Here is a 25,404-nt window from a genome sequence, read left to right as displayed (position 1 = left end):
AACTGTTTTCTTTTTTTTTGCTTGTGCTTTTTGGTATATCTAAGAAACTACTGTCTAATTGCAGAGTCTCAAAGATTTACTCCTGTTGTCTTATAAGAGCTCTGGAGTTGTAGCAGTTACATTTAGATCATAGCCCTGTAATTCATTCTGAGGTGTTTTTTTTTTTTTAATGTATGCTATGATAGTGATGCGTTCTCCTCCTTTTGCGTGTGGGTATCCAGTTGCCCAGCACTGTTTGCTGAAAAGACTATTCTGTCCCTCAATGAATTGTCCTGGTACCCTTGTTAAAAATTAGTAAGTGTGAGAGTTTATTTCTGAACTCTCACTCAATTCCATTGAACTATACATTTATCCTGATGCCAGTACTCCACTGTCTTGATGACTGTAGCATTGTAGGATGTCTTTAAATCAGCAAGTGTGAGACCTCTAGCTTTGTTCTTCATTGAAAAATTGTTTTGGCAATTCTGGGTCCCTTGTTTTTCCTTGCTAGTTTGAGGATTGACTTGTCAGTTTTTACAAAAGAACCAACTAGGATTTTGGTAAGGATTGCAATGAATATGTACATCAATTTGGGGCATAGTTTCATCTTAACAATATTATCTTTCAATCCATGAACATGGAATATATTTCCATTTATTTAGACCTTCTTTATTTTCTTTGAACAGTGTTTTGTAGTTTTCAAAGTACACGTTTTGTGCTTCATTTATTAATTACTAAATTTTTTTTGGTGCTACTGTGAACAGAATTTTTTCTTAACTTCATTTTCAGATTCTTCAGTGCTAGTGTATAGATACACAATTAATTTGAGTTGCAATTGTACTGTGAAATCTTGCTGAACTTTTTGTTCTGATAGGGGTTTTTTTAGTAGATTCTTTAGAATCTTTTAATGTTCAAGATCATGGTGTCTGTAGCTAGAGAGAGTTTTACTACTTTCTGATCTAGGAGCTTTTTTAATGTCTTTTTCTTGCCTAATTGCCCTGGCTAGAACATCTAGTGCAAAGTTGAATTGAAGTGGTGAGAGTGGACATCATTGTTTTGTTACTGATCTAAAGGGAAAAGCATTCAACCTTTCACTGTCAAGTATGATGTTAGCTGTGGGTTTTTCCTAGATACTTTTTATCAAGTGGCTATTTAACAACTTCTACTCCTAGGTTATTGAATGCTTTTGTCATGAAAGGCTATTGAAGTCTGTCAGATTTTTTTTTTTTCCATGTCTATTGAGATGATCCTGTGGTTTAGTCCTTTATTCTATAGACATGCCGTATTACATTAATTGATTTTGAGATGTTAAACCAACCTTGCATTCTTGGAATAAGTCCCACTTGGTATATAATCTTTTTTATACATTGCTGAATTCAGTCTGCTCATATTTTTTGAGGATTTTTGTATCTATATTTGTAAGAGATACTGATCTATAGTTTTCTTTTTCTTGTGATGTCTATGGTGGGAGTTCTTTTAAGTCAACCAAAATTAGACTTAAGGGAACGGATCTAGGGGAGAGTGTTTTAGGGAAGAGAAAAAAATTGTAATCATTGGTGTCATTATGAAAGCTCTAAATGCAGAGTTTGAGTCCTCAGCAAAACATAGCTTTGAAACACAATGAAAGAGGACACTAAAGGTTTTAGTCGAAGAGCTACTATTTTTGCTTCTATCATTTGCTAAATGTGCGACTATGAGCAAATTACCTAGGATTTCCTCACTTCTCCACTCAGGATAAGTATATCCACATCAGACTTGTTACTGGGATTAAGTGAGGTAATACATGCAGAAAGCGGTTGTTTTTTTTTAAACCCAAGCACTATTATAATTATAGATTATTAAACCAGATAGAGAGAAAAAAGAACTTAGGAGGAAACACTGGGGGAACAGAAGAACATAATCTCCCAAAAGGCTTAAATAAATTTTTTTTGAGGCAGAACAAAACCTAATGTGGAGGCAGGATCATTTACTTGAGGTAGAGAATGATTTAATAACAAAACAAAAATCTCTTTAAAGCACATATCAGAAATATGAGTTTCGCCCTGTCAGATGGTTACTTTTATTTGGGTTAAGGAGAAGCCAGCATAGATTTTACTCAGGGGAGTTTCAGTTCCTTGGTGTGATGAGGGTAGTGATTGCTTTGTTTACTTACTTTACTTTACTTTGCATTGCTTTATTGCTTGTTGTAAAAAAAAAAAAAATTATATTGAGTTTAGTAAATTTCCATCAAGGTTTAACCCCTACTTTCAGAATTTTCTAGAGGCTGTTTGAAAAACATAAAAAGGCACCACTCAAAAATGACCTTGAATATGCCTTGTTTGTTTTTAACTCCTTTAGAAACAAAGCCAGCCTGTGTCTTCAACAACGTGGAATACAGTGATGGAGATATGTTTCGAATGGACAACTGTCGGTTCTGTCGATGCCAAGGGGGTGTGTCCATCTGCTTCACTGCCCAGTGCGGCGAGCTGAACTGCGAGAGATACTATGTGCCCGAGGGGGAGTGCTGCCCCGTGTGTGAAGGTGAGGAGAGGTGCTGATTAAAGATTCAGGAGGATAGACCTGTTCAGAGCTCTAATACCAAAGCTGAGCTGATTCACTCTCATCCAAGATAGAGGACGATGGAAGAGACTCCCTTTTTTTTTTGACATTGTGGTGTTCCTTGGGGGACTTTGATAATGCCAGATAGACTGTGTGAAGATTCTTCCCTGAGGGAAGTTTTGCCCTGGGTGTAGACAAGGATCCCCTGTCTCCTCGAGTCAGCATGAGATTTGCCGAAGGGGCTTTCTGCTCCTCCTCTGCAGTCCTTGCAGCTCCTTGGTGAGTCCTGGGGACTTTTATTTAATCCTCACGTTAGAATTCCACCCAGATTGCTCACCTAAGACAGGACAGCCCTAGTCACTTGATGATCTCAACCAGTCCACTCAGACAAGAACTGACCCTGCCTCCTTTCTGGTACCCAGGCTCATCCAGGTGAGAGCAGGACCCCCCTCCCCCAATCCTTTGAAAATGTGTGGCAGTCAGAGTGGGGTCAAAGGGTGGTGTGATGGTGACACCAGTTCAAGACCCAGACAAGCGTCAGGCGTGGCCCTGGGCAGAAGGCTCTCCAGGGCTTGCTTTCTCTGTGTCCCCCAAGAAATAATAGGTCCATGTTCTTCCAGCAAGCTCGACCCTTCCGTCTCTAATGTTCAGAAATAATAAACATTTCAGAAGGACAGCTCTGAATATCATATTCCACAACCCACATGTTTTAAGGATTAGGGTAGGGTATCAGAAAAGTAGTCACTTGTCTTGAGTCTCTGGTAAAGCCAGAAACAGTACCAACACGCCTGACTGTGTCTCTGGGCTGAGTGCACGACCCTGTTCCCCAGGAAGGAAGGTCGCGTGAACAGTGTTGTCCTGCCTGGGCCACAGACCTCAGCCTGGAGTCAGGCATGTCCATCTCACGTCTGACCTTCCCCCGTCCTTACCTCCGCACGTGAAAAGGGAGGACAGGATTTCTGGCCGGGCTCCATATCTTTTTCTGTTTTCTAAAATCCATTTCTTTTCAATATTTGAGCTCTACTCACCATATAATACTGAAGGTCTGAAATTATTTAACGTATACAAACTACATTCCTAACATTGAACAGTAGTTCATGGAGAGAAGCCCTTTCCCCTGTTAGAAATTATTTTTACTAATGTAGGAGAGGTTATGGGTTAAGGGTGGTTCACTTTTTAGGTGTCATGGGGGATTTTAAAAAACCACATCAAACTTTTAACCTTCCCAATTGATCTTTTCCCTAGTTACCCCTGGTGTTTATAGTCTCTGAAACTATGTAACAGTTGGTGGTGTAAAAACAGATATGAACCTCTGTAATAATCATAATGAGTTGTCTGGGCACCAGTCTGGTTGTGTCTCACTTCCTGGAATTCAGATCCAGGCTTAAAGTAGAAGTGAAGTATGCAGTGTAATAATGTTTATAAAGAAATTTTATAAAGTCTTATCTAACTCAGGTTTCTTGGCTGCTTCCATCTCTGGAAGACTGCCTTTCTGAAGCTGTGACTGCATGGTTTTCAGTTTTGGCCTTCTCCCTCCCATGTAACGCCTACTACCTCTTTGGAATAGAGAGGACCAAACTCAAAACTGCCTGGACTTTGCTCCCAGCCCAGCAGCACTTGCTTCTCGAGACCAGATTTTATGAAAAAGAACATTGAGTGATTTATCTAGTTGCTTTCATTTAGAAGGATGGTTAAGGATTTCGTATTTATGTGCTTGTCAATAACCTCGGAAAACTGTTTCCGCAGTAGCCTTGGCTACCTCCGTTCCCCAGTCTCAGCTGCTGCTTGACCACTCAGCTCGGGGAGAAGATTTGCATCGGTTCACTGATCTCCCTCCAGGGCACAAGCTGTGCTGTGTATGGTTTAGACCAGGTGTGTCAGCCTTGTCATGCATGAGGCCACAGCAGGGGCCTCCCTGTCTCCACATGGACCTCCAGGCACCCTGAGAGAGACTCCAGTTAGTCCTAGAAGGAACAGGCTCACTCTGAGTTAGCTGGGGGCATCATTCTTTCCACTTTCCAGGGGGTAAAACTGAGGTGTGATAAACCTTTAAACTGACAACTCAGAAGACATTGTCAGAGCCTAAAAAAGACTTGCATTTTCTCATTACCAACCCACAGCTCCATCCACAAAGTTCTGCAGCTTTGTGAAATGGTAACACCTGCACGCTGGTTTTTATGCCTCTGATCCCCTCCTCTGTCTGCCGTGTTGGGATGGGTGGACATAAATTCAAGATGACAGCTACTTTTGCATGTCCCCCTGGAGATATCTCCTGCAGCCCTGAGCTTCTGCTGAGCACAGCTGGAAAAGAACTGCTGATGACGAGAACCTGGGAAAGAAAGTCTCTAGGTGCAGGCAGAGAGAAGATGTAGAATGCCCTCAGTCTTACTCTGTACTCACGTTTTAATTTAGATCCCGTGTATCCTTTTAATAACCCTGCTGGCTGCTATGCCAATGGTCAGATCCGCGCCCACGGAGACCGGTGGCGGGAGGACGACTGCACGTTCTGCCAGTGCATCAACGGAGAGCCCCACTGCGTCGCGACCGCCTGCGGGCAGAGCTGCATGAACCCCGTCAAAGTGCCTGGGGAATGTTGCCCCGTGTGTGAAGGTAAACCTTGTAGATTCTAATGAGTCCCTGGCGAGTGTCTCGTGTTGGATAAGCTTCTACCAGTATATGCTTGTTTGTTTTTTATTTCTTCTGGCATAATGTCTGCTTCATGCTGTTACCAGTCTCATATGAATTCATTATACAGCCCAAACTAATCATTTGGGAGAAATGTTGCAAATTTATAATAAGAATAGTGTGGGTCTTTGTTTTACCACTGCAGATGGGCTTATCTGAGTACTTCACAGTCGAAGAATATACACACTTTAATTCTGTTCACTGCAGGCCCAGTTATCATCCTAAGGTCAACACAATGAAATAAAATTGGACATAAGACCCATGACTCAAAGCATAGCATGTTCAACTTGTAATGCTCCATATGCCAGAGTCCTGGCAGCCAGGAAGAAAAACCTAGAACCATCAAAGGGGTTTTCGCTGCCTTGAGTCCTTGGTTACCTACATTCATTGCCTCTCTTCCTGTTTAATGGAGGGAGCCTGAGATATCTTGGAGTAGTCTTTCTGCCCAACCCCTATTCCAGGCCATTTCCCTCATCCTGGGAAGATTCTTTGCACAGTTAAGCAAGTTAGTCTTAATCCTTGGTCCGTGTCTGTTCATATAGACAAGAGATTGAATATTTCTACTGACAGATCCAGTAGAGAGTATCCATCATTAAGAAGCATATTTGCATAGTAAAATGAACTAAACTGGGTCACAAAGTAATCTGTGTGGAAGATGGAGCCTTCTAGAATTTTTTAAAATAGCTATTAAGGAACTCACAGGTCTTTTTTGAAATCCAGTTAAGTAGACTGAGTCCTCTATCAAGAAGTCTTTTGCTTTTACCTAAATTTTAATCAATTCAGACTTCAGAGTTTGCCTGACTAGCTTCATTAACCTCTGTGGGGTTGGAATTATTAAAGACCTTAAAAACCATATAAAAATTTAAGCTGGAGGATTCTGGTACTGTTGACATCACCAATTCCCTCACTATTACTCCACTCCGAGTGCAGCTGCCACGCTCCAAAACTTTATAGCTTCCAGATGACCAGCTTTGTGGAAATCACCCACCCACCCCCCTTGCACACATACTCCTCCCATCCCCTAAAGGCAGCATTTCAGTGCTAGAAAAAGGAGTGTATGATAATACGTATGATGGTGTACAGTCTGCTTTACAAGGAAGGATGCCTTGCTGAAGCAGATGAAGATGAGAATATCCCTAAGAATTAAAGACAGTCAGTGGTCGATTTGACATATTTAAGTATATGTATGATAAGGTGAGAAGAATTAAAAGCATAAATGTATCATCCAGTAAACACTAACCCTTTAACTTCATGAGTCCTGAATCATAAATTGAAAATAAGACTGAAAAAAAAAAAAAAGAACTTGTCTAAAAAACAGGGTCTTTTTTTCCAAAAGTAAAGAAGGGAAGGCAAATCCTTTTGCACTCATTTTTTGCAATCATTAGCCTGTCCATTTTGGGTAGAGAAGGGAAGTAGTTGGTGAATAGAAGAAAACCTATATCTATACACACACATATATATATATGAGAAACTCATGTCATATGGATGTTTGGGTGGGGAGGGGATGTCAGTTTGATCACTTGGAGTTTGGTCTCTGCAGCATCTGGTAAAGTTGTAATCTTATCTTCCACTGTTCAAGAGTGACAGTTTGAGTCAGCCGTTAATTCCAAAACATTCATTAAGAACCTTCTGTAATCCAGATACCACACTGGACACAAAGGTAAGTAAGCGAGAACTCCTAGTTAACTCTGGCGAAACTATTTAGGCTGCTTTGAATTAAACCAGGAGAAAAGGAATGTCCACACTGAGGTTCTGTGGGGTGAGTGCTTTATATTTGTATCTTATTTCATTTAATCCTCACAGACACCTGTGTGCTTGAAGGCCGTACTATCCCGTTTTAGAGATGAAGAAACTAAGGTTTAGAGAGATCAGATAATTTCCTCCAAGGTCAGTGGTCAGCACGTGACTGAGCTGCGGTCAGCCGAAGTCTGTCCCATTCGGCTGCGTTTTTGTCTGCTTCCCCTGCTCCCAGATGTCATCGTGGTGTCCTCCTGCCTGTATTTCTGGTTCCCTTATTAATCTCTCCTCATCTCTGGCTTTTGGGAGACACCGAAGTCAGGTGACAGGGAGGAAGCCATTTGCAGTTTGACAACTGTTGTAGGCGTTTTTGATGTGATCTCCCACCTGCCCTCTCCCCCCCGTTTGGGGACCTCAGGGGAAGGATGCCTTTGAGGCACATCCTAGATTTGCTTCTCAAGCCTCACACCCAGGTCAGCTCTGCTCTGCCGGACTTGGCATCCTTCTTTCAGGCTGTTAGGCTCTGCTGGTTCAGTTCCCTTCTGTCTCCTTCATGCTCTGGCACTTGCCTTTCTTCACTGAGACTTTCAGAAGCTTCCATTGTCTAGTTCTCCGAGCACTAATTTATCTTCTGTTTCTTGCTTTTGTTTTTAACTCAGTTAAGTAGTGAGCTTCATGTAAGATTGGGTTTGTGCGACAGTAATGCTCCCATGTAACGATGTGTTCAGAAGACAGACCCTTGCGGTGTGGGATCGGAATAGAGTGCGCAGCTGAAGATAATGATCGTAAAAGTTTATTATTATTGACTAATAATACACACCACAGAATAATACAGGGTGACTAGATGTTACTGCTTATTAGTTTTTAGGATCCAAGAACATCTCTGGAACTATTTGAAGGTATTTTTCTCAGGATTTAATTCAATCACATATTTAAATAGAATTTCAAGTGATTTCAGAAGAGCCAAAGGATTCGATGAAATAAGAAAAAAGCAAGGTGGTGTTGTGTAAAAAAAATCAGCCAGAATTATTTGGAGAAAAACAGAAACACAGGTATTTATGCAGTTTAAACATAGTAAGTTCCTCTGCACACGACTGCATCACTAATGTTGGCCATCACCCTTGTTAGCTACGGTCCCAAGGTACAAGGTCAGAGCCTGAACTTTGATGAAAGGACCCCACACAAGGGTTGTGGTTTTAGATTCTTCCTAAATGAATTACTGGTGTGGTACATGGTGTGTTAGGGCCTGCGGGGAAGAGGAACCTTGTTGTGGCTGCTGCTGTTAGGAGAGGTACATACCTTCCAAGTGACTATATAATGTGCTTGGTTACTCCTGGAGGACTGGGGATGTGAACCCGGGGGCCCTTAAAGACTACGCTGTTACTTGACAGCTAACTCGATTCACAAGTACCTAAGAGCTTTTTTAAATTGGCACTTGAGTACTCTCATGATTAAGTCTTAGCAAGTTATTGTCAACACCCAATTCGAGTTTACAGATAAGCCATCCCAGTCTGTAGGTCTGTAAGTGATTGCATTCTTATGTTTTGCTCTGTTGGCTTTTCTCATCATCTCCTCTTGTTTGTCAATGGCAGTATTTTTATTTTCTGGCCCTTGTAAAAGGCTGGAATGGACATACATGGAAGAGCATATACAGTTTGCAGTTTAAGCTCATGTATGGAATTGAGTCTTCCTCTGCATGGACCACCATTTGCATCATCTTATTTACAGCCCTAGGACAGTAGCTAACATTTCTCCACACTGGCTGTGAGCCAGGCCTCAGTGCTTTTAAGAGCATCAGCCCACTGATCCCCACAACTTCCTTCTGGTGCAAATACTGCCATCCTAGTTTATGATCACAGAGCCCAAGTTCAGAAGTCATGTAACTTGCCCAAGGACTACAGCTTGAAAGTGGCAGAGCAGTGGCTCTGGCTCCCACAGGGATACTGCCTGAGACAAACAGGGCACTGACTGCCCCTCCTGTTGGCCAGTAACCTGGAAGGGGCTACGTCCCCCGTGAGCTATGCTTTTGAATCTCTAAAATTACCTGAAATGAAAGTAGGTGCTCAAAAATTGTTAATGAATGAATGATGAGTGAGTGGATGAGTGAGTGAAGGAGAAAAAGACTGGCGTAGGAGATCACAGCCAGACTCCTGGTACTTCTTAGCTGAGGAAGCCAGCAGACTCGGAGGGTTTCCATAACCAGTGCTGTTAAAGGGGTCAGATGCTGACCCCTGGTGAGCTGAAAAAGGAACAATGTTAGAACGCTTGTATTTGAAAATGCACTTTGAGAACAGAAGGCAGAGTGTTCTACCAAGTGGGTGTGGCGCACAGTGGGTCCAGGTGAGTTGGACCAGTTAAGCTTCAGGTGGACTGCTCACCCTCCTGGTGAGCACTTAGCTCTCGACCCCCTCCAAGGGCGGCCTTTCCAGACTGGTTTGTAAATTGTGGTTTATTCTCTCTCATTGCCATGAGCACTTAGCTCTTGACCCCCTCCAAGGGCGGCCTTTCCAGACTGGTTTGTAAATTGTGGTTTATTCTCTCTCATTGCAGTCCAGAAACACAGAGTTCAGGTGCGCCTTCTCCAGACCCTCCAATTAAAACGTTCCTTTAGAGTGTATAGGTACCACTGCATTGTTTTTAGCTAGAATTATTTTTTAATATCACAATTAGATGTTGAGACTAATTTGCTAATGTATTTTCCAATAATGCCAGGTATAAATGCTACCTAAGTCAATTTTTAATGTCAGAGGGACGTCCCTAAGGGCAGAGTACCTTTTTCTAAAAACAAAAACAAAAACAAAAAACCCAGTTTGTTTTATAATTAGAGGTAAGATAAGGGACGGAAATTTTGGCTGTAGGATATATGTGACATGCCTGTGATGCCAAGAAAAATGCAAGATATGTGGACAAATGTGAGGCCAGCTTGACCGTGACTGCCTGATGCAAGAGATAAGAATTTCATTATCACTGATCAGTCTTGATGTCAGGCTTGATCTGCTGTCTCATCTTGGGCTCTGGCTGGACCCTGCCCAGGTGGCCACTGTGACCTGGGTGTTCTTTAGGCCCAGTGTGTGCAGAGTCTCCTGCTGGGAGGAGTTGATGGTTTCGGTGACCTTGGGGATTTCAGAGCCAACACCAAGAGTATCACTTTTCAAGAATAGGAACAACATAGGTAATAGTTTACAAGGTAACATTCAATAGTATGATTTGGGTTGCTAGTAAATAAATTCCATGCTTGTGGTTGGGCAATTAGGTGCTTTCATTTCTAATGTTTCTGTTTCTCTGAAACAAAAGCGAAATCCATTTCCCATTTCACACAGGAAATCAAAGAGTTTGTAGATGGTCACAGCTGAATAACAGATATAGGAAGGTCCACCATGTTAGTGTATCTACTTCAGTATTTTTGGAGAGTCTTCCATAATGAAAGCTTTAAATGAGTGTTATTTGCAGTTACTATCTGGCACTGAGCTGAGTTTCAGGCAGGCCTAGTAACTCTGCTAACCTGGACTGAACGAACTCTTGAAATGGAAGAAAACGAGGCTGATTCCCTGCCTGTGGATTCTTTCTAACTCCCCGGCCTTAGGATGGAATGTGATTAAACTAGACAATCAACTGTTTTCCTGCCGCCTGGCTTTCTTGGAACCCTTTCTTGGGGAATCCTGGTCTTGCTTGGGACACTGGGGACACTGCTAAAGAGAGGGCATGAGGCGTTTCTTGACTGTGCTGGATAGTAAGCCACTTCAGCATCAACTCACCTAGTAGGTCTCCTGCTGTGGTCCTCTAAAGGGCTGGAAGTCTGAGCCGTGAAATAGGCTGTCCTCCTCCTCATCAATCCTAGTTTTATGGGAGCACTATATTCTTTCCCATAAATTCTGATGATACGATTTGAATCAAACCGCCCTTCAAATGAGATTTCTACTGGGCTGCCAGAAAAGTCTGTACCAGGCACATATCTGGGTGGGAATTCTTTGAAACAAGAAAAAATGTTTCCAGCCCTGCCCATAATACTTCCTCACCAAACAGTATCTCAAATGATTAAGCTACTGCTTCTGTGGCAAGGAGTCAAACATAGTTTGGCTGACCTGATAGGCAGTGAAGTCCAAGATGCCACAGGGTCACCTGATATTAATGTTCTGGTACATAACAGGGATCAAAACTCAGTTTATGGGTGGTATTGCTTCAGTGCCATATACTATGCTATTATTAGCAGGCCAAGAATAATAAAATATTCGTAATATCTGAAAGACTGTTAGGCATGTTGTTTCATCCTTTAACTCTAAGTGTCCTGGAAACTAGTTCCATAAATGGAAATTAAAATAGAGCACAGGGTGTTTTTTTGCTTGTCCAAATAAGGTCATTTGTAGGGTAACAAATGCATCACGCATGACCATGTGTCAGCCTAGGTAGGCCTCTCACCTAAGCATCGGAAATTGTTCGAGGATGAATTTCACAGTATTTTGATTCTCTTTGGGCATTTAAAGCATCTTTAGGTATTTCAAGTAACATTAGAATGTTATGGTTCAGAGCTGATTCTGAAACGTGATTAGAGAAACCTCTGCCTCTGATTTTCCAGCATTCAACAGTCCTGGCTGCTAAGTATTTCTCTGTCCAAATGGCCCACAAAGGGCAGGTTCCTCTTTATTTCCTCTGCTCTCCACCTCCCATACCTAAAAGGGCATTACTGCCAGGAGTCTCATAATATTCCTACTAAGATAATAATCGAACCTAATAGTTCAGACTTGGGCCTGCTAATTTTCATCTAATCAACAGAGGCAGGAAAACATAGTCTGGAATGCCAGCTATGTGAATGAAAAATATTTAGTCATTCTTGAAATGATAGGAATGTTTTTCCAACAAGCTTACATAAACACAATCTCTACTGAGACTGAGTTAAACTTTTTTTGGCTCAGAGACAACTCTTAGGCAACCAAACAGAAGTTAATGAAGGTTATTAAGAGACATGCCCTTCAGGAAAGGCTTGTGAGTGTTAGAAAGAAAGTCTCCATTTTCCTTATGGTGCAACCTTTGACCAGAAGTAACATAATTGGTTTCCTTTTAGCTTCTGTCAGCCTAATAGCATTTAACATTTTAACTGGTAATCACATTGTCTGCCTCTCGAGAGATGTCCTGCTTCCTAACCATGGCTTATTAGACCGTCTTAGCTCACAGTCCCCATCTTCATCTCCTTCCAGTTTGCCTCAGTTCCGAGGAATGAATTGGTCTCAGCACACCTGTTTATCACACTGACAGCACTGGTCATATGAAGCTTGTTTGTTTGTTCCCAGCAATACCAGGTCCAACTATAAAGTAATGAAATTATTTTCAAACATATGAAGATTTACATGTCCAAGTGAAATGTTTGTCTTTTCAGAATAGTTACATGGGAAAACTATACAGCTCTTGCAGGAATACAGTCATTCGCAATATTTTTGGTCCTTCTCTGTGGAAGCTGACGTTAGAGCTTGCAGCACATCCTTTGGAATATCCTTAGCTCTGTTAACACCTGGCTTTAGAGGTACATTAGACTCTAGGAAATAGAGTCGTTCACATCTAAGTGTGGTGGAAAGGCTGGGAGATCTAGCTGGGTAAAACTGTTCAGAGGAAGCAAAAAGTGACAGTAAATAAAGGCACCCTGTCTTCTATGACATAGTAATTTCCTCCGAAAGCAGCTCTAAAGAGAAGTTTCAAATAGAATTTTAATATGAGCAGCATTTTAGCACAAGCATATAGCCCCCAAAAGTGAGTACTTTTAGCAATAACACTTATTTGTAGGTATAACTCCTGGTGTGTTTATTGGGGGAAAAAAATCAATTCACTTACTGCATAGTATTTATATGACTTCTAGGGGCCGGAGGCATATATTTAAATGGTCATCTATTATATTACAACATTTTTGTGGAATTTCAGGTGTTCCATTCAAATATATTTTCAAAGAAGTTAGACTAAGATAATTTCCCTATAAAAATAACTTAAAAGAGGTGGTAATTAATATGATTTATTTCTAACATTTTAGTACTTTAACTCCATTTCTGATTGTACCATTTTATTTATTTATTTATTCATTCATTCATTTATTTAGGAGGTACTGGGGATTGAACCCAGGACCTCAAGCATGGTTTCTTTTTTTTTTTAACTTCTGTAATTTTATTTCTTTTAATTGAAATACAGTCAATTACAATGTGTCAATTTCTGGTGTACAGCACAATCCCAGTCATGCATATACACACATATATTTGTTTTCATATTTTTTTCATTAAAGGTTATTACAAGATACTGAACATAGTTCCCTGTGCTATACAGAAGAAACTATTTTTTAAATCTATTTTTATATATAGTGGCTAACATGTGTAAATCTCAAACTCCCAAATTTATCCCTTCTCATCTCTTCCTGGGTAACCATAAGATTGTTTACTATGTCTGTGAGTCTGTTTCTGTTTTGTAGATGAGTTCATAGTGTCCTTTTTTTTTTTTTTTTTTTTTTAAGATTCCACATATGAGTGATATCACATGGTATTTTTCTTTCTCTTTCTGGCTTACTTCACTTAGAATGACGATCTCCAGGTCCATCTGTGTTGCTGCAAATGTCATTATTTTATTTTTTCTGGCTGAGTAGTAGTCCATTGTATAAATATACTACAACTTCTTTATCCAGTCATCTGTCGATGGGCATTCAGGTTGCTTCCATGTCTTGACTATTGTAAATAGTGCTGCTATGAACATTGGGTGCATGTAGCTTTTCAAGTTAGAGTTCCCTCAGGATATACGCCCAGGAGTGGGATTGCTGAATCATATAGTAGGTCTGTTTTTAGTTTTTTGAGGAATCTCCATACGGTTTTCCATAATGGTTGTACCAAACTATATTCCCACCAGCAGTGTAGGAGGGTTCCCTTTTCTCCACACCCTCTCCAGCATTTATCGTTCATGGACTTTTTTTTTTTTTCATGGACTTTTTAATGATGACCATTCTGACGGGTGTGTGGTGATATACTTCATTGTAGTTTTGATTTGCATTTCTCTGATAATTAGTGATATTGAGCATTTTTTCACGTGCCTATTGGCCATTTATATGTCTTCATTGGAGAATTGCTTGCTTAGGTCCTCTGCCTATTTTTGAATTGGGTTGTTTGTTTTTTTGTTACTAAGTTGTATGATCTGTTTATATATTCTGGAAGTTAAGCCTTTGTCAGTTGCATCATTTGCAAATATTTTGTCCCATTCCATAGGTTGTTGTTTTGTTTTGCTTATGGTTTCCTTTGCTGTGCAAAAGCTTATACATTTAATTAGGACCCATTTGTTTAAGCATCCACTCTGCCACTGAGCTGTTGCCTCTGATTGTACCATTTTAAACTGTCTCACTGTATAGTCTTAATCTTAAATGAACAAAATGATTTCACATTGTTTAATACATGAGGGTTAGAATTAGAGATGGTGAGCAACCCAGTGAACTGCAGTCAAGGCCCTGTTGAAGTATCTTCTGTGCTGTGTCTATCAGATTGCTGAAGATAAAGTATCTGCTGCAATATTGTTGTAAATAACAGGACAGACTGACGGAATGAAAGTGTCTACTGAAGGGCCTCCCTTGCCCATTGATGGCTCTCCCGTCACAGGTGGCTGCCGAGGTGGCCCACATGTCAGCCTCTCCACTCGAGACCCCAAAGTGCTCACCATCCATCATCATGCACATTGGGACATCTGTTATCGGGGGCTTGACAGCACCAGATCTTGATCCAGGGGTCATATCAGCAGTTTGATCTTAATTTGATACGGAACAAGCAACAATGAACATTTCAGAAACAGGAGAAGATGGTGATGCGTTGCATCTTACACATTTTAAAATTTGAATTGAATTGTTAGCAGTTTGACCAGATTTTCACTTTCCATGTATATCTTCAGGAAACCTATTTACACATCAGGTGAATTTTACTTTCACATCTGAGACATTAGCTGGATGTATTACATTTTTTTGAGACAGAGTCCAATTCAGGTATTTAGACCATTGGAATCCGCAGAATTTAATACTTACCCCCAGAGGAAAATAAGATTCAGTTCAAGGCTCCAGCTCTTTGCAGCATCGTGAAACAGACTAAAAATCCCCAAGAGCATTCTAATGCCAGCAGGTGCTTGGTCCTTGGGGACCTGAGAGTTATACAGCACTCTGGGTTTGATATTCGCCTTGGCTGCTGAACACACTGAGAGTCAAGTGGGTTAAGCCACCTCCCCGATCAGGCAGGACCTCCTGGTGTGTGCTCTGGGTGTTCGCCTCATCCCTGAGCGTATTCTTTCTCCTTAAAATTTACCTTGATCCTCATTTCCTCACTTTAAAAACGTATACGTATGTGACGTAACTTGAGACCGCCTTGGATCTGCTTTGGAATCCAGCGAGGTGTGTTTAATGCTTGTTTGCGTATTCAGTGCCCGCCCTTTCTCTACGCCTGTGTCTTGTGCCGTGGTCCTGCCACCCTTAGCTTGGGCTGTAGGAAGACTCAAAATAGTATTCTTTTCACCTTAATTGGAAAGCTATTGCTCTGCAAATCAGCTCCCTTTTTAAAGCAATTCAGGGAGTCTGTTTTGTTCGTGAAGCTAAAAAAATGTTCTGAGATAATAAGCTGTCAGTCCAGGCTGGCCTCAGGCCTTGCATAACTGAGAGAGCAGAAAGCTTGCAAGAACTTTGCAAGATGGTGACTCTCTCGTGCTTTCTGGGAACCAGATTTTTAAAAGATTCCACAGAGATTTGGGGCCAGATGAAGTCAATAGGGGTGCTCCACAGTCCTGTGTCACTCTTGAGAACATTGTTATTTAAGTGAAATGGGCCCCCCACCCCCCAAGCCAATATTATTGTTAAGAAAGTGCTGGTTGAACTCTCATTATTGACATGAGTTTCAGATCACTGACTTCCTGAAACTAAGATTTGCTGATCAGAGGCATCTTTTAGAGATGGTCTTCTGCATCTAACTTGAGAGTGGCAGAACTACAGGCAAAGATACCAAAGCAGTGTAAATTCTACTGTGATGAGTCTGCCCTCCTCTGAAGATCCAGGGCAGCCCCACCATGAGAGAGGAAGCACGGGGTCAGCCAGGCACAGAGTCATTGTTTCAACTCACCCTGGATAAGCTGATTACGAAGAGATTTCTCTTCTCTTCGAGACACCATGGTCACAGTCAGTACTCGAAACAATGGTCATCAGACTGCTACTCAGCAAATGTGAAAGGCGCCACTGGCTGGTCACTAACACGTTCCAAAGCTTACCAGACCATGCGAAAGGGCATCATGGACCCACCCACATCCCAAATGCTTTTCTTGTTATCAGTGGAGATAGAAAATGATGCTTAAGTTACAATGGACAGGGTTCAGAATGCCAAACCAGCTGTCAGACCATTTATCAGCTAAATATTTGAGGCCTGCAAAAGGGCCCATAATTCATTTACTGAGCCATCATCTGAGACCAGTTCTAGCTCTGAGCAGGCAGGGTAGTCATTTCAACAAAAATGACGGCAACAAGTAATATTTATGTGTCCCTCAGAGTTTATGGGCTAGTCCGCTCTTGATGGTCTTATTTGAATCTTACTATGATCTTGTGAGATAAAAATAATGGGAATTTCCACTTTTTATAGAAGCCCAGAGAGGTACAGCATCACATGTCAAATAATGGAAGAACAGGAACTCAAGCTAAGTCTTCGGGTCCCAAGTCCGTGTCCTTGGCGTTGCTTCCTTTAGACCTCCTCGTGAGGAGGGAGGAGGAGCCGTTGTGACTATGAAAGTGCTTGATCATCGTGGCTCAGGTTCAAAGGCTTTCTTGCTCCTGGCTCCTCTGTCCTCATCTCTGAGCCCCACTTACTGTCATTCTGTCCTTTTGTGGCCTGGCCTTTGATCTGGATTCTTCTCCTGAACCTCTGCCTGGAATTTTGACCTTGCAGTTTGACCTCCTAGAGAGCCTGCATTCCCCTTGTCCGTTCCTGCTTCTCCCACCTGGGGAAACAGCTCACCTGAGAGCGCGGAGCTGTTTTCCTGGATGTCTCTGTCCTCACACTTGCCTAGTGCCCAGCCTCATTCACACCCAGCCAGACTCCAGGCTCTGACCAGTGGCCCTCAAGTCTCTGCTGAGAAAAATAAATGGGCTACTCCGCCCCCTTCAGTGTGCGGGCACCCAGATGGCATCATCACCTGTGCATTCTGATCCGGACGCTTCCCTCGTCTCCCTCTGACTCTTGCCTGTCTTGGCTTAATCACAAGGCCGATCTGCTGAGCACTCGGCACAAGTAGCCATCCTTCATCCAGGACGGGACGAATTGCTGAGTTGAGTGAGTGCCCAGCTATTTTCAGGACTATTTTAGTAACACTTTATTCATTTGGCACCATCAGGGAATGAAGTTGTCACAGAAGTAAATTCCCCAGACAATTGAAATTTGGGGTATCAGATTTTCTGTTAAGAATTTTGAAGGGGGACTTTCCACAGTGTTCTGTGTACTTTTGTGCCTTGTTAGGCCAAAGGTACAAGACGTAATTTAACCCATTTCATTTTGGACTGTTTGGGTTGGGAATTTACATTTAGTTTTCACTGTTAGTGTGTCAGATTCACACCAGCCTTCTGATCTAGCTCACTACTTCAGTGGAGTTCATTTATTGAGTACCTACTGTGTGCAAGGGACACCTCCCGTGATGAGGATCCTAAGGAACATACAGTCTGTTCCTCTGAAAGTTAGGAGATTAGAGGTTCAGCCTGTTAGGGACAGTATTGAGTGGGGCTCTTCTTTCTCAAAAGGTGTGTCCTGACTTTTGGTTCTCAGAAATCTTGTTGTCCTCTTTGTTCATTCATTAAGCACTACAGTGGACCAAGCCCTTTGCTAGGTACTATGGTTGCAAACAACAAATAAACCATTGCCCCTAATGTGAAGACCCTTTCTCCCTGGTTCTCAGCCATTTCCCAGAGGGATTGAGATGTCAGAATTAAAATGTGCATACACACATATACATACGTACCTAAAAATATGGCACATTTTTTCCAGGTTACCAAGATATATTCCCCATGAAAGTGAACAATAAAAAATAATGCAAGGATAAAACAGAAGTATGAAAGGTCCAGATTGTTCTTGGAACCCAATCATTTTGTGAGCTCCCTCACACCGAATTCCTGGAAAAAGATATCCCATTCTCTGTTAAAAATTTTTTTAATCTTTTTTTGTGGTCTTTTAATAATCATATAATCATACTACTGTCTTTTCCTATTAAATATGAGATTGGTAAAGGAAGGAAAATATGACCAATAGCCAAAATTCCTTAGAAAAAAGCATACAAGGTTAATAAACAGGCCTAAAGTAAATATATGGTTGCTTCTCTATCTGCCCATAAAATAATAGTAGTCTTAGGAACATTTTCACACCATTCATTTTAAAATAAAGAAACTGCTCTGAGATAAGTACTTCAGAAATTACAAAGATGTAGGTGTTGTTATGAGAAATATATACAAAGGAAAAAAAGGATAACTAAATGTGTGGTGGCTGAAAGAATTTGAAAACTGCAACTGTTTAAGAGACTTTTTTCCATGACTTAAATGAGACTTTCTTAAATACACATTCATGCCCCATGGAAATTCCCACTTCCAGATTAGGGAATTTTTGTATCCTGGATTTTTTTTTTCTTATTGTCTACAGTAATAAAATTTTCCCTCTAGCTTCATTTGGGAAAATTTCATCTTTACTGTACTTCTCTTCCCAGGCTGCCAGTTATGTTAACAATTTGCTGATTTACTTGAATGGTTTTCTGACTAGTTATGGTCACATCTGAAAAGTAACCATGGTAACAGAATGACATACGAAGACACTATAAAACAGATAAGCTATCTCCTTTGGTTATGTCTTGGACAACTTGATCTCCAGTTTTATTGCCCTGGACAGGCTACCAGTAATGAGTGGGGCTATAGGAGGCCTTATATATTTAGCCATATAAACCAAGTGAAGCTTTGGAATTTTCCCACTCATTAGATATTCATGTGCCTTAACCAAGTCCAACCCCCCCCCCCAAAAAAAAATCTTAAGGAAGAGAGTGCCTGAATTAGGCCTGAAAAGACAACATAATTGTTCATCTTTATCTCTCACAATCAAATAAGCAGGTTTGTGAATTTACACAGAAGAGCTATGTGAAATACGCAAACCATTAATAAATCCCAAAAGGAGAGGTAGTAAGAGGCAGATAGGAATTAGCTTCATTTATCTTATTACTTCCGCTTTAAATTTTTTAACTTATAAAAGAAATATAAGACTATAACTGCCTTAAAAACTACTTTTTCTAGAAATTTGCCTATAGGCTAGGTTTTTCCAGAAAAACATTTTTGGTATGTGTCTGGGTGGGCACACTTGCACTTGTATAGATTCGTAGGACTCAAGGGCACTGGTAGGCAGCTGCCCCCAACAGCCAGGCCCCCCCCCCCCCAGCCTGCCACTCACCCAGAGCTCAGCCCGGGGAGCCCGCCGCACTCCTAGAGACCACTGAGCTCTGGAACCAGAGCTAATTATTACCCTCCCAACAGAGTCAGTGCTGCAGACAGACCTAAGAGCAGTGGCTCGGTGTGCCTTCCACAAGTGTGCTTTCCCAGAGTCGCCCGTCCATGCTCAAGAGCAACTAATTGGCTGTCAGCCTCCCCAGGGTTGCTGATCAGAAAGAGTGCTTCACACATTTCTCAATGGAGATAATTAGTATGCTTTGCAAGATAAACAGCTCATAGTAATCAAGGTAATGAGAAGAACCTTGTATGCATTAATTCAAAACCAGTTCAGTGGAGTAATACAGTTTAGACACAAAGTTAAAAGCATTTATTAACATTTTCATTTAAGCTATTTCTATCTGAAATATAAACACCAGTGATTATAGACGTTGTTTCAGAAGCAAATTAACATTATTACACATTTTTAAATAACTGATAGTCAGAATACATTTTTTGTTCTGTTATTGTCCCAAACATGTTAAACTATCCAGTGTGATGACAGAATATTAAAACTTTAAACCAACACCTTAAAAGGTTGGATTTGGGTTTCAACTTCTTACTTCCCTTTCCTCTTTTTGGAAAATTCTCCATAAAATAAAATAAAAAGGAAGAAAGCAGAGAGCTTAGATTTGCTTAACACATTTATACCTCCTGAATACTGAAAGGTGTTACTTTAAGGTCTAGTGCTGAGGCCTTGGTGTTAAAGTGATGATTTTTATTTCAGTTTTATACTCTTGACCAAATTAATTGTGATCACAGTGCCATCATACCCTATTGAGGAGATAAAACTGCTCCTAAGAAGAACTTGAACATCCGTGTGAAATACTGATGATGTTCTGATTTAGAAGCTTAGTGTATGAGGCTCTTTAAATCTTAAAAAATATGAATGTTTTCCTGGAAATGTTTTTACTGTTAAGGGATTTGTTGGGCTTCCTAGGATATGAAAGAGATATCCATCCCTTAATTTTAAATAAGTGTAAAATAAAGAACCAGTAAGTGTTTGTTTGTGTTACTGCATGTTATAATAGTTTCCTTCCAGAATTTTGTTCTCTGAGACTTGGAATAAGAATTGGTGACTGTATTTCTGCACTCCTGACACAGTCCCAAGGGTTCTTGTAAAAATCGCTCTTCTGGACAGTACGAGGTACTTGGAAAGTCTTTAAAAATCATTCGGAAAAACAGGTTGAGGCGAGGAGAGATTCCCACTCAGATGCAGGCTAGGAATCAGCAAACTGAATCTACACATAACAAATACCCATTTTTGTTCTTTATTGCTTCTAGGCTCAGAAAATATTTCTAGAATTCTTCTCCACAAAGAAGCGGTTCCAGGGTTCCCTTTAGAAATAGTTGTAGCCAAAGACAATGAATTCCTGCTGTTTCAAGCCTTCTTCCTTTGGAGGACATTAAGGTATTTCTTTAATTCCTCAGCTGATTCAATATGAGATGAGATGGAATTTCAGGGTGATCCTGTAAGCAGCACTTCTTTGAGTCTCCCCTTGCCAAATCCATCTTTGTGCAAGCATTTTCTCATTCTCCTAAATAAGGAGATCCAAGACCAGACCATTTTCTGTCCTCTGAAAGTGGCCCCTAACACATCTCTGCCCAACCAGCTTAAAGGGAGACGGTTTTCTTTGCTTCAGGCAACAGGCAGTTGTATCAATGTCTCCATTATCTGTTCAACTGATGTTAGCCAAATTCTCCAAGGACATGGCATCACCATCATCCTTCTAGAAAGGCATGTACTCTCTGGGATGCCATGTCAGTATTGTACCCCAGGTAATCTATGAGCACAGAAAGGTAGGATTTAAATGGGAGTCATCTGGTCTTTGGGCCAAGCCCCATCAGGATATTTTCTGTAGTCAGAGCACTGTTGCATAGAGAAAGCATGGGATAAAAACAGTTCCCAATACACAAACTTCAGGATGCTCTAACAAGCAAAATGCACGTTTCACATATTTCACTGACACTTCCTCAAACTCCTTTATTTGGATTAGAAACAATCATACTGTGATACCATGGTTCTAGATTCTTTAAACTTACCTCTTTCCCCACTAAGAACTTCCTTGGATAGAAACCATACAAAAAAGTCTAACCAGCTCTTAGTTACTCTTTAAGGACTGTAAATGTAATTTTGATTCGAAATGCTCTAACTCAAGATGGTATCAAGTGTGGTCTCACTTTGGAATTTATTATTTGGAATAAGAAATTGAATTTCAGTACTCTCACAGCACTTCATTCTCAAAATACTGCCCTGATGGTAGTAATAGGACCAGTGCTGAGATTACATATTAATATACTGGACTGAAAGCAGACGCCCAGATCCATTTATGATAGTGTCAGGGTTTTTGCTAGATGATTTATAGTTGCATATTTCTGTTGTAATATTGTTCTTACAGAATTATAAAATAGAGTTGGCCTCACGTGGTAGGAAACCAAACACTAAAACGTTGAGAGAATGATGAAAGGGAATAGAACATGATGTATGACTTTAGGTGAAATGTTAGGAGGCAGCTAGTTGCCTGCATATGTGTCTTTACAAATCGGCTATTACTCCAGTGACATAGGACAACAGCAGTAAGCACCCCAGAACAGGTGCCACCATCCTCAAAAGGCTGTAAAAATGTATTCCAGTTTGTATTTGAAAAGGAAAACTGTGCTTACTTGCTTAGCATAATAAAATAAGATGACTAGTGTTAAAATGCTTTTTTTAAAAAAAAATTTAGACTTTTGTCTATACTTAATATATCACAGTGAGTGTTACGTTCAGCCTAATCTATTGAGGGGCAGTTGAATAGTTTTAGAGTAAGTTGGTTTCGTTAAATAAATGGTCTTGTTGAGTTTTTCTGTGTCTTAATATTAAATATTGAGGGAGGCAGAATTTGAAAAGTATATACGTCCCAATTTCTTCCATCTAATGTACATCATCGCTGAATAGGGAAATATTCATTACAAAGGCACAAAGTAATGTTTTGCTTCTTGCATTCCCCCCATCATCTGAGGCCTGGAAGACATCCAGTAGGACTTTTTTTTATTTAATTGAAGTATAGTCAGTTGCCATGTGTCAATTTCTGATGTACAGCACAATGTCCCAGTTATGCATAAGTAGGACTTGTTTTACCTAAAATATTTACAATGTAGCATCGTGGAACCAGCACCTTCTTAAACAGCCTTTCTATGCTTTTTTTTTTTTCTTTCATTTGTTAAACTTTGCTAAAGCTGTTATCCTGAATGCTATAGGAAAACATACTGAACGTATTTCCTCTGTTGGAGAAATGTGCGCTCGATTCACGTCTGGGACTGCACACCCAGCTGACGAAGCCATTTGGCCAAAGTGTTGGGCTGTCCAAGTCAGTGTCATGGTTCTGACTCTCAAACAACCAATTATTATTTTTTCTTTCACTTTCTAGCCTCAGATCACAATCTTAATCCCACCTATTAATCATCATATGTACCAAAAATAGCATATACATCACTACTGATTCTCTTAACAAATCCCTAAAATTCACTGCAAGTGAAATCCCGCGCTGCCCTCTGATTATTATGCAATTTCAGTGTCAGTGTAATCTGCCCAGATATATATTTTTTCCATCATATACTTTCTGAAGGCAAAAGTTTCTCATAAACTTAGGTGTCAATAAGGAATACAAGGTTTTGGTTTGTGTAGATGTGTCCAAGACATTTCTTTATCCATAAGCCACTAACTAAAGCACTGGACATAGAGTTTAGACTCCATCCCTGATCCTTCCTCTAGTAACTCTCTAGAACAGAGACCTAAGTCCTTCAGTGGGATAATCTGTGGTGTGGTTACACACAGTGCTGGTCCTCTGCTCTCTCTCATATTTGTGGTTAGAATAAATTTGGTAAAACCTTAGCAGTCCTGTGGCTGAAGGCTGAAATAGAATTATTGTCTTGGGTAGGTAGTAAGAGCAGTGATAAAGGAAAGACCATAGGTTTGAAAATCGAAGATGTTTAGAGGAAGTAGGAAGGTAGCACTACTGTGTTTCATTCACTGTGTCTTAAAACTTGCCTAAAATTAAACTACTTTTTGATGTTTACAGTTACCGCTCAGAAAGGATGCTTCAGTCATCGAAGGAAATTAGAAATTTTACAGCAGTGGGAATTTTATGTAAAGTTTCAGGGAGATGTTCTTTCAGCGTTGCTGTAATAAAAACGGAGTGTGCTACCCCCTCTTCACACGTATTTTTACTGGGAGAATGCTGATCAAAGCATCTCCTTAATAAGTCAGAGTTGCTCACTACCTGTGAAGAGTTGAATCACTGGCCTCTTTTAGCAGATGGATAAAAACGTAGAACTCTTGGTCTTAGTGGCAGCTAAAACACTTATTTTTGGTCTCTCTTCCATGGTAACGGGAGATGAAACTTGAGAAGACAGTGTGGACTAATGGATAGAGTGTTGGACAGGAGGTCAGGAACCTCTGTTCTGTTCTATTCCCAGCCTGCTACTGGGTTGCTGTATAAACTTAGATAAGCCACTTACCCTCTCTGCACCTCATATTTTCCATTTGTGAAAACATAGGTAGAGACATTCTGTACTGAGTGCCTCACGAAGATACTGTGAGAGCCAGCACATCCGGAAGAAGTTCATAGTGTCTTTTGGTGGAAAAGAGGCTACTTAAAGGTGTCGGTATCCCTGTTGCCTTTGGCAACGCTCTTCTCCCAGTTTGACATTATGTGAACCGTCCCTGGTCAGTCGCTGCAGAGCAGTTCCTGTTAACAGTGGGCTTTGTATTGCACAAAAGCAGGGTGTGACCCTGGAGCCAGAAGGCCTGGGTTTGAATCTGAGGTCCACCTCTCACTAACTCTGTGACCTTGGGTCAGTCAGGACCCTAGATTGCATCATCTGTAAAATAGGGATAATGATGGCACCCACATCACTGGACCGTGATAAAAGTTAAAGGCATTTATGAAGAGCACGTCAGACGTTATGCAGGTATATGATACACTTCACGTAGGTGTGTAATTACTGTTATTACCCGGAACAATTCCTCATTATTAACGTGGCAGGGAAGGTCAGGCTCACCTCTGGCCTTAGTTTCTTTACTCTGCATCTCATCCCAGGGTGACTGCTCTCTCTGCCCCTCGAACACTTGTGTCTCAGTCTCCCCCTCCTATAGGCCCTGGGCTGTGAGTGTAAGCTCCTACAGACGATGCACTCCGCCATGTCTTCTGCAGTCACTGGAAGGATGTCACGTGAAAGATCAAAGAAATCCAGATGTTTTAAACTAGCCTCAAAAATATCTCCAATTCATTAACTTGAAAAAAAGGCTAACAGATTTCAGAAGCATTGCAAAATGGAGAGCAAGATCATTGACAATTGGAAGCTCTGTCCTGGTTATTGTAAAAAATAAACTCAGAAAACAGGAAGAAAGAGAACAGTTCACAATTTAAATGGCGTTCATTTTAACCTCTCTTGTCTGCTTTCTGTAGTGATGACCAACAGAAAAGTGTCGTGTGAGGGTTCCCAAAAATGCAGAAATTGCTCAAACGTTGAAGAAATAGAACGTCCAAATTTTCAGAAATCTAAAATAACATTTCTTTTTCAGGGATTAAAGACAGTATGAAAATATGAAAGTTTAAGATTGATGAAAATTATCTATTAGTTTTGGTGGGTTTTTTTTTTTTTTGGTAACTTACCGTAGTGTGGGATTTCAAAAGCTGAATAGCATCTAAGAGGTAATCATATGTTTCATTGATTTTTTTTTTTCTGTCTTTATTATTAGAACCAACCTACATCACAATTGATCCACCTGCCTGTGGGGAGTTAGCAAACTGCAGCCTGACGGACAAGGACTGCACTTATGGTTTCAAGCTTGATCCCACTGGTTGTCGCACTTGTCAGTGCAGAAGCCGTGAGTACACAAAAGACTGTTTTTCCTGAGCCTAATGTGATATTGTCAAAGCATATTTTTGTGATTGAATATCTTTTTCATTCCTATTCATGACATTGCCTTAGCAACCTGAAGGAAG

The 25,404-nt window shown here is 40.7% G+C and overlaps 1 protein-coding gene across 3 annotated transcripts in view; it reads left to right on the top strand.

Moving 5' to 3' along the window:
* The window catches only part of CRIM1 (cysteine rich transmembrane BMP regulator 1), a 186,615-nt gene that overhangs the window by 111,075 nt on the left and 50,136 nt on the right, over positions 1 to 25,404 (top strand). For all 3 annotated transcript variants that reach the window (XM_010999649.3, XM_031466837.2, XM_031466836.2), the window contains 3 exons: positions 2,317 to 2,499; positions 4,930 to 5,127; positions 25,158 to 25,286. In XM_010999649.3, coding sequence (XP_010997951.3) covers positions 2,317 to 2,499; positions 4,930 to 5,127; positions 25,158 to 25,286 — 510 coding nt within the window. The remainder of the gene's footprint in view (positions 1 to 2,316; positions 2,500 to 4,929; positions 5,128 to 25,157; positions 25,287 to 25,404) is intronic.

This window comes from Camelus dromedarius, chromosome 15, assembly GCF_036321535.1.
Source record: "Camelus dromedarius isolate mCamDro1 chromosome 15, mCamDro1.pat, whole genome shotgun sequence".
In the NCBI taxonomy this organism is placed as follows: domain Eukaryota; kingdom Metazoa; phylum Chordata; class Mammalia; order Artiodactyla; family Camelidae; genus Camelus; species Camelus dromedarius.
This window is presented reverse-complemented; position numbering and strand designations above follow the sequence as displayed.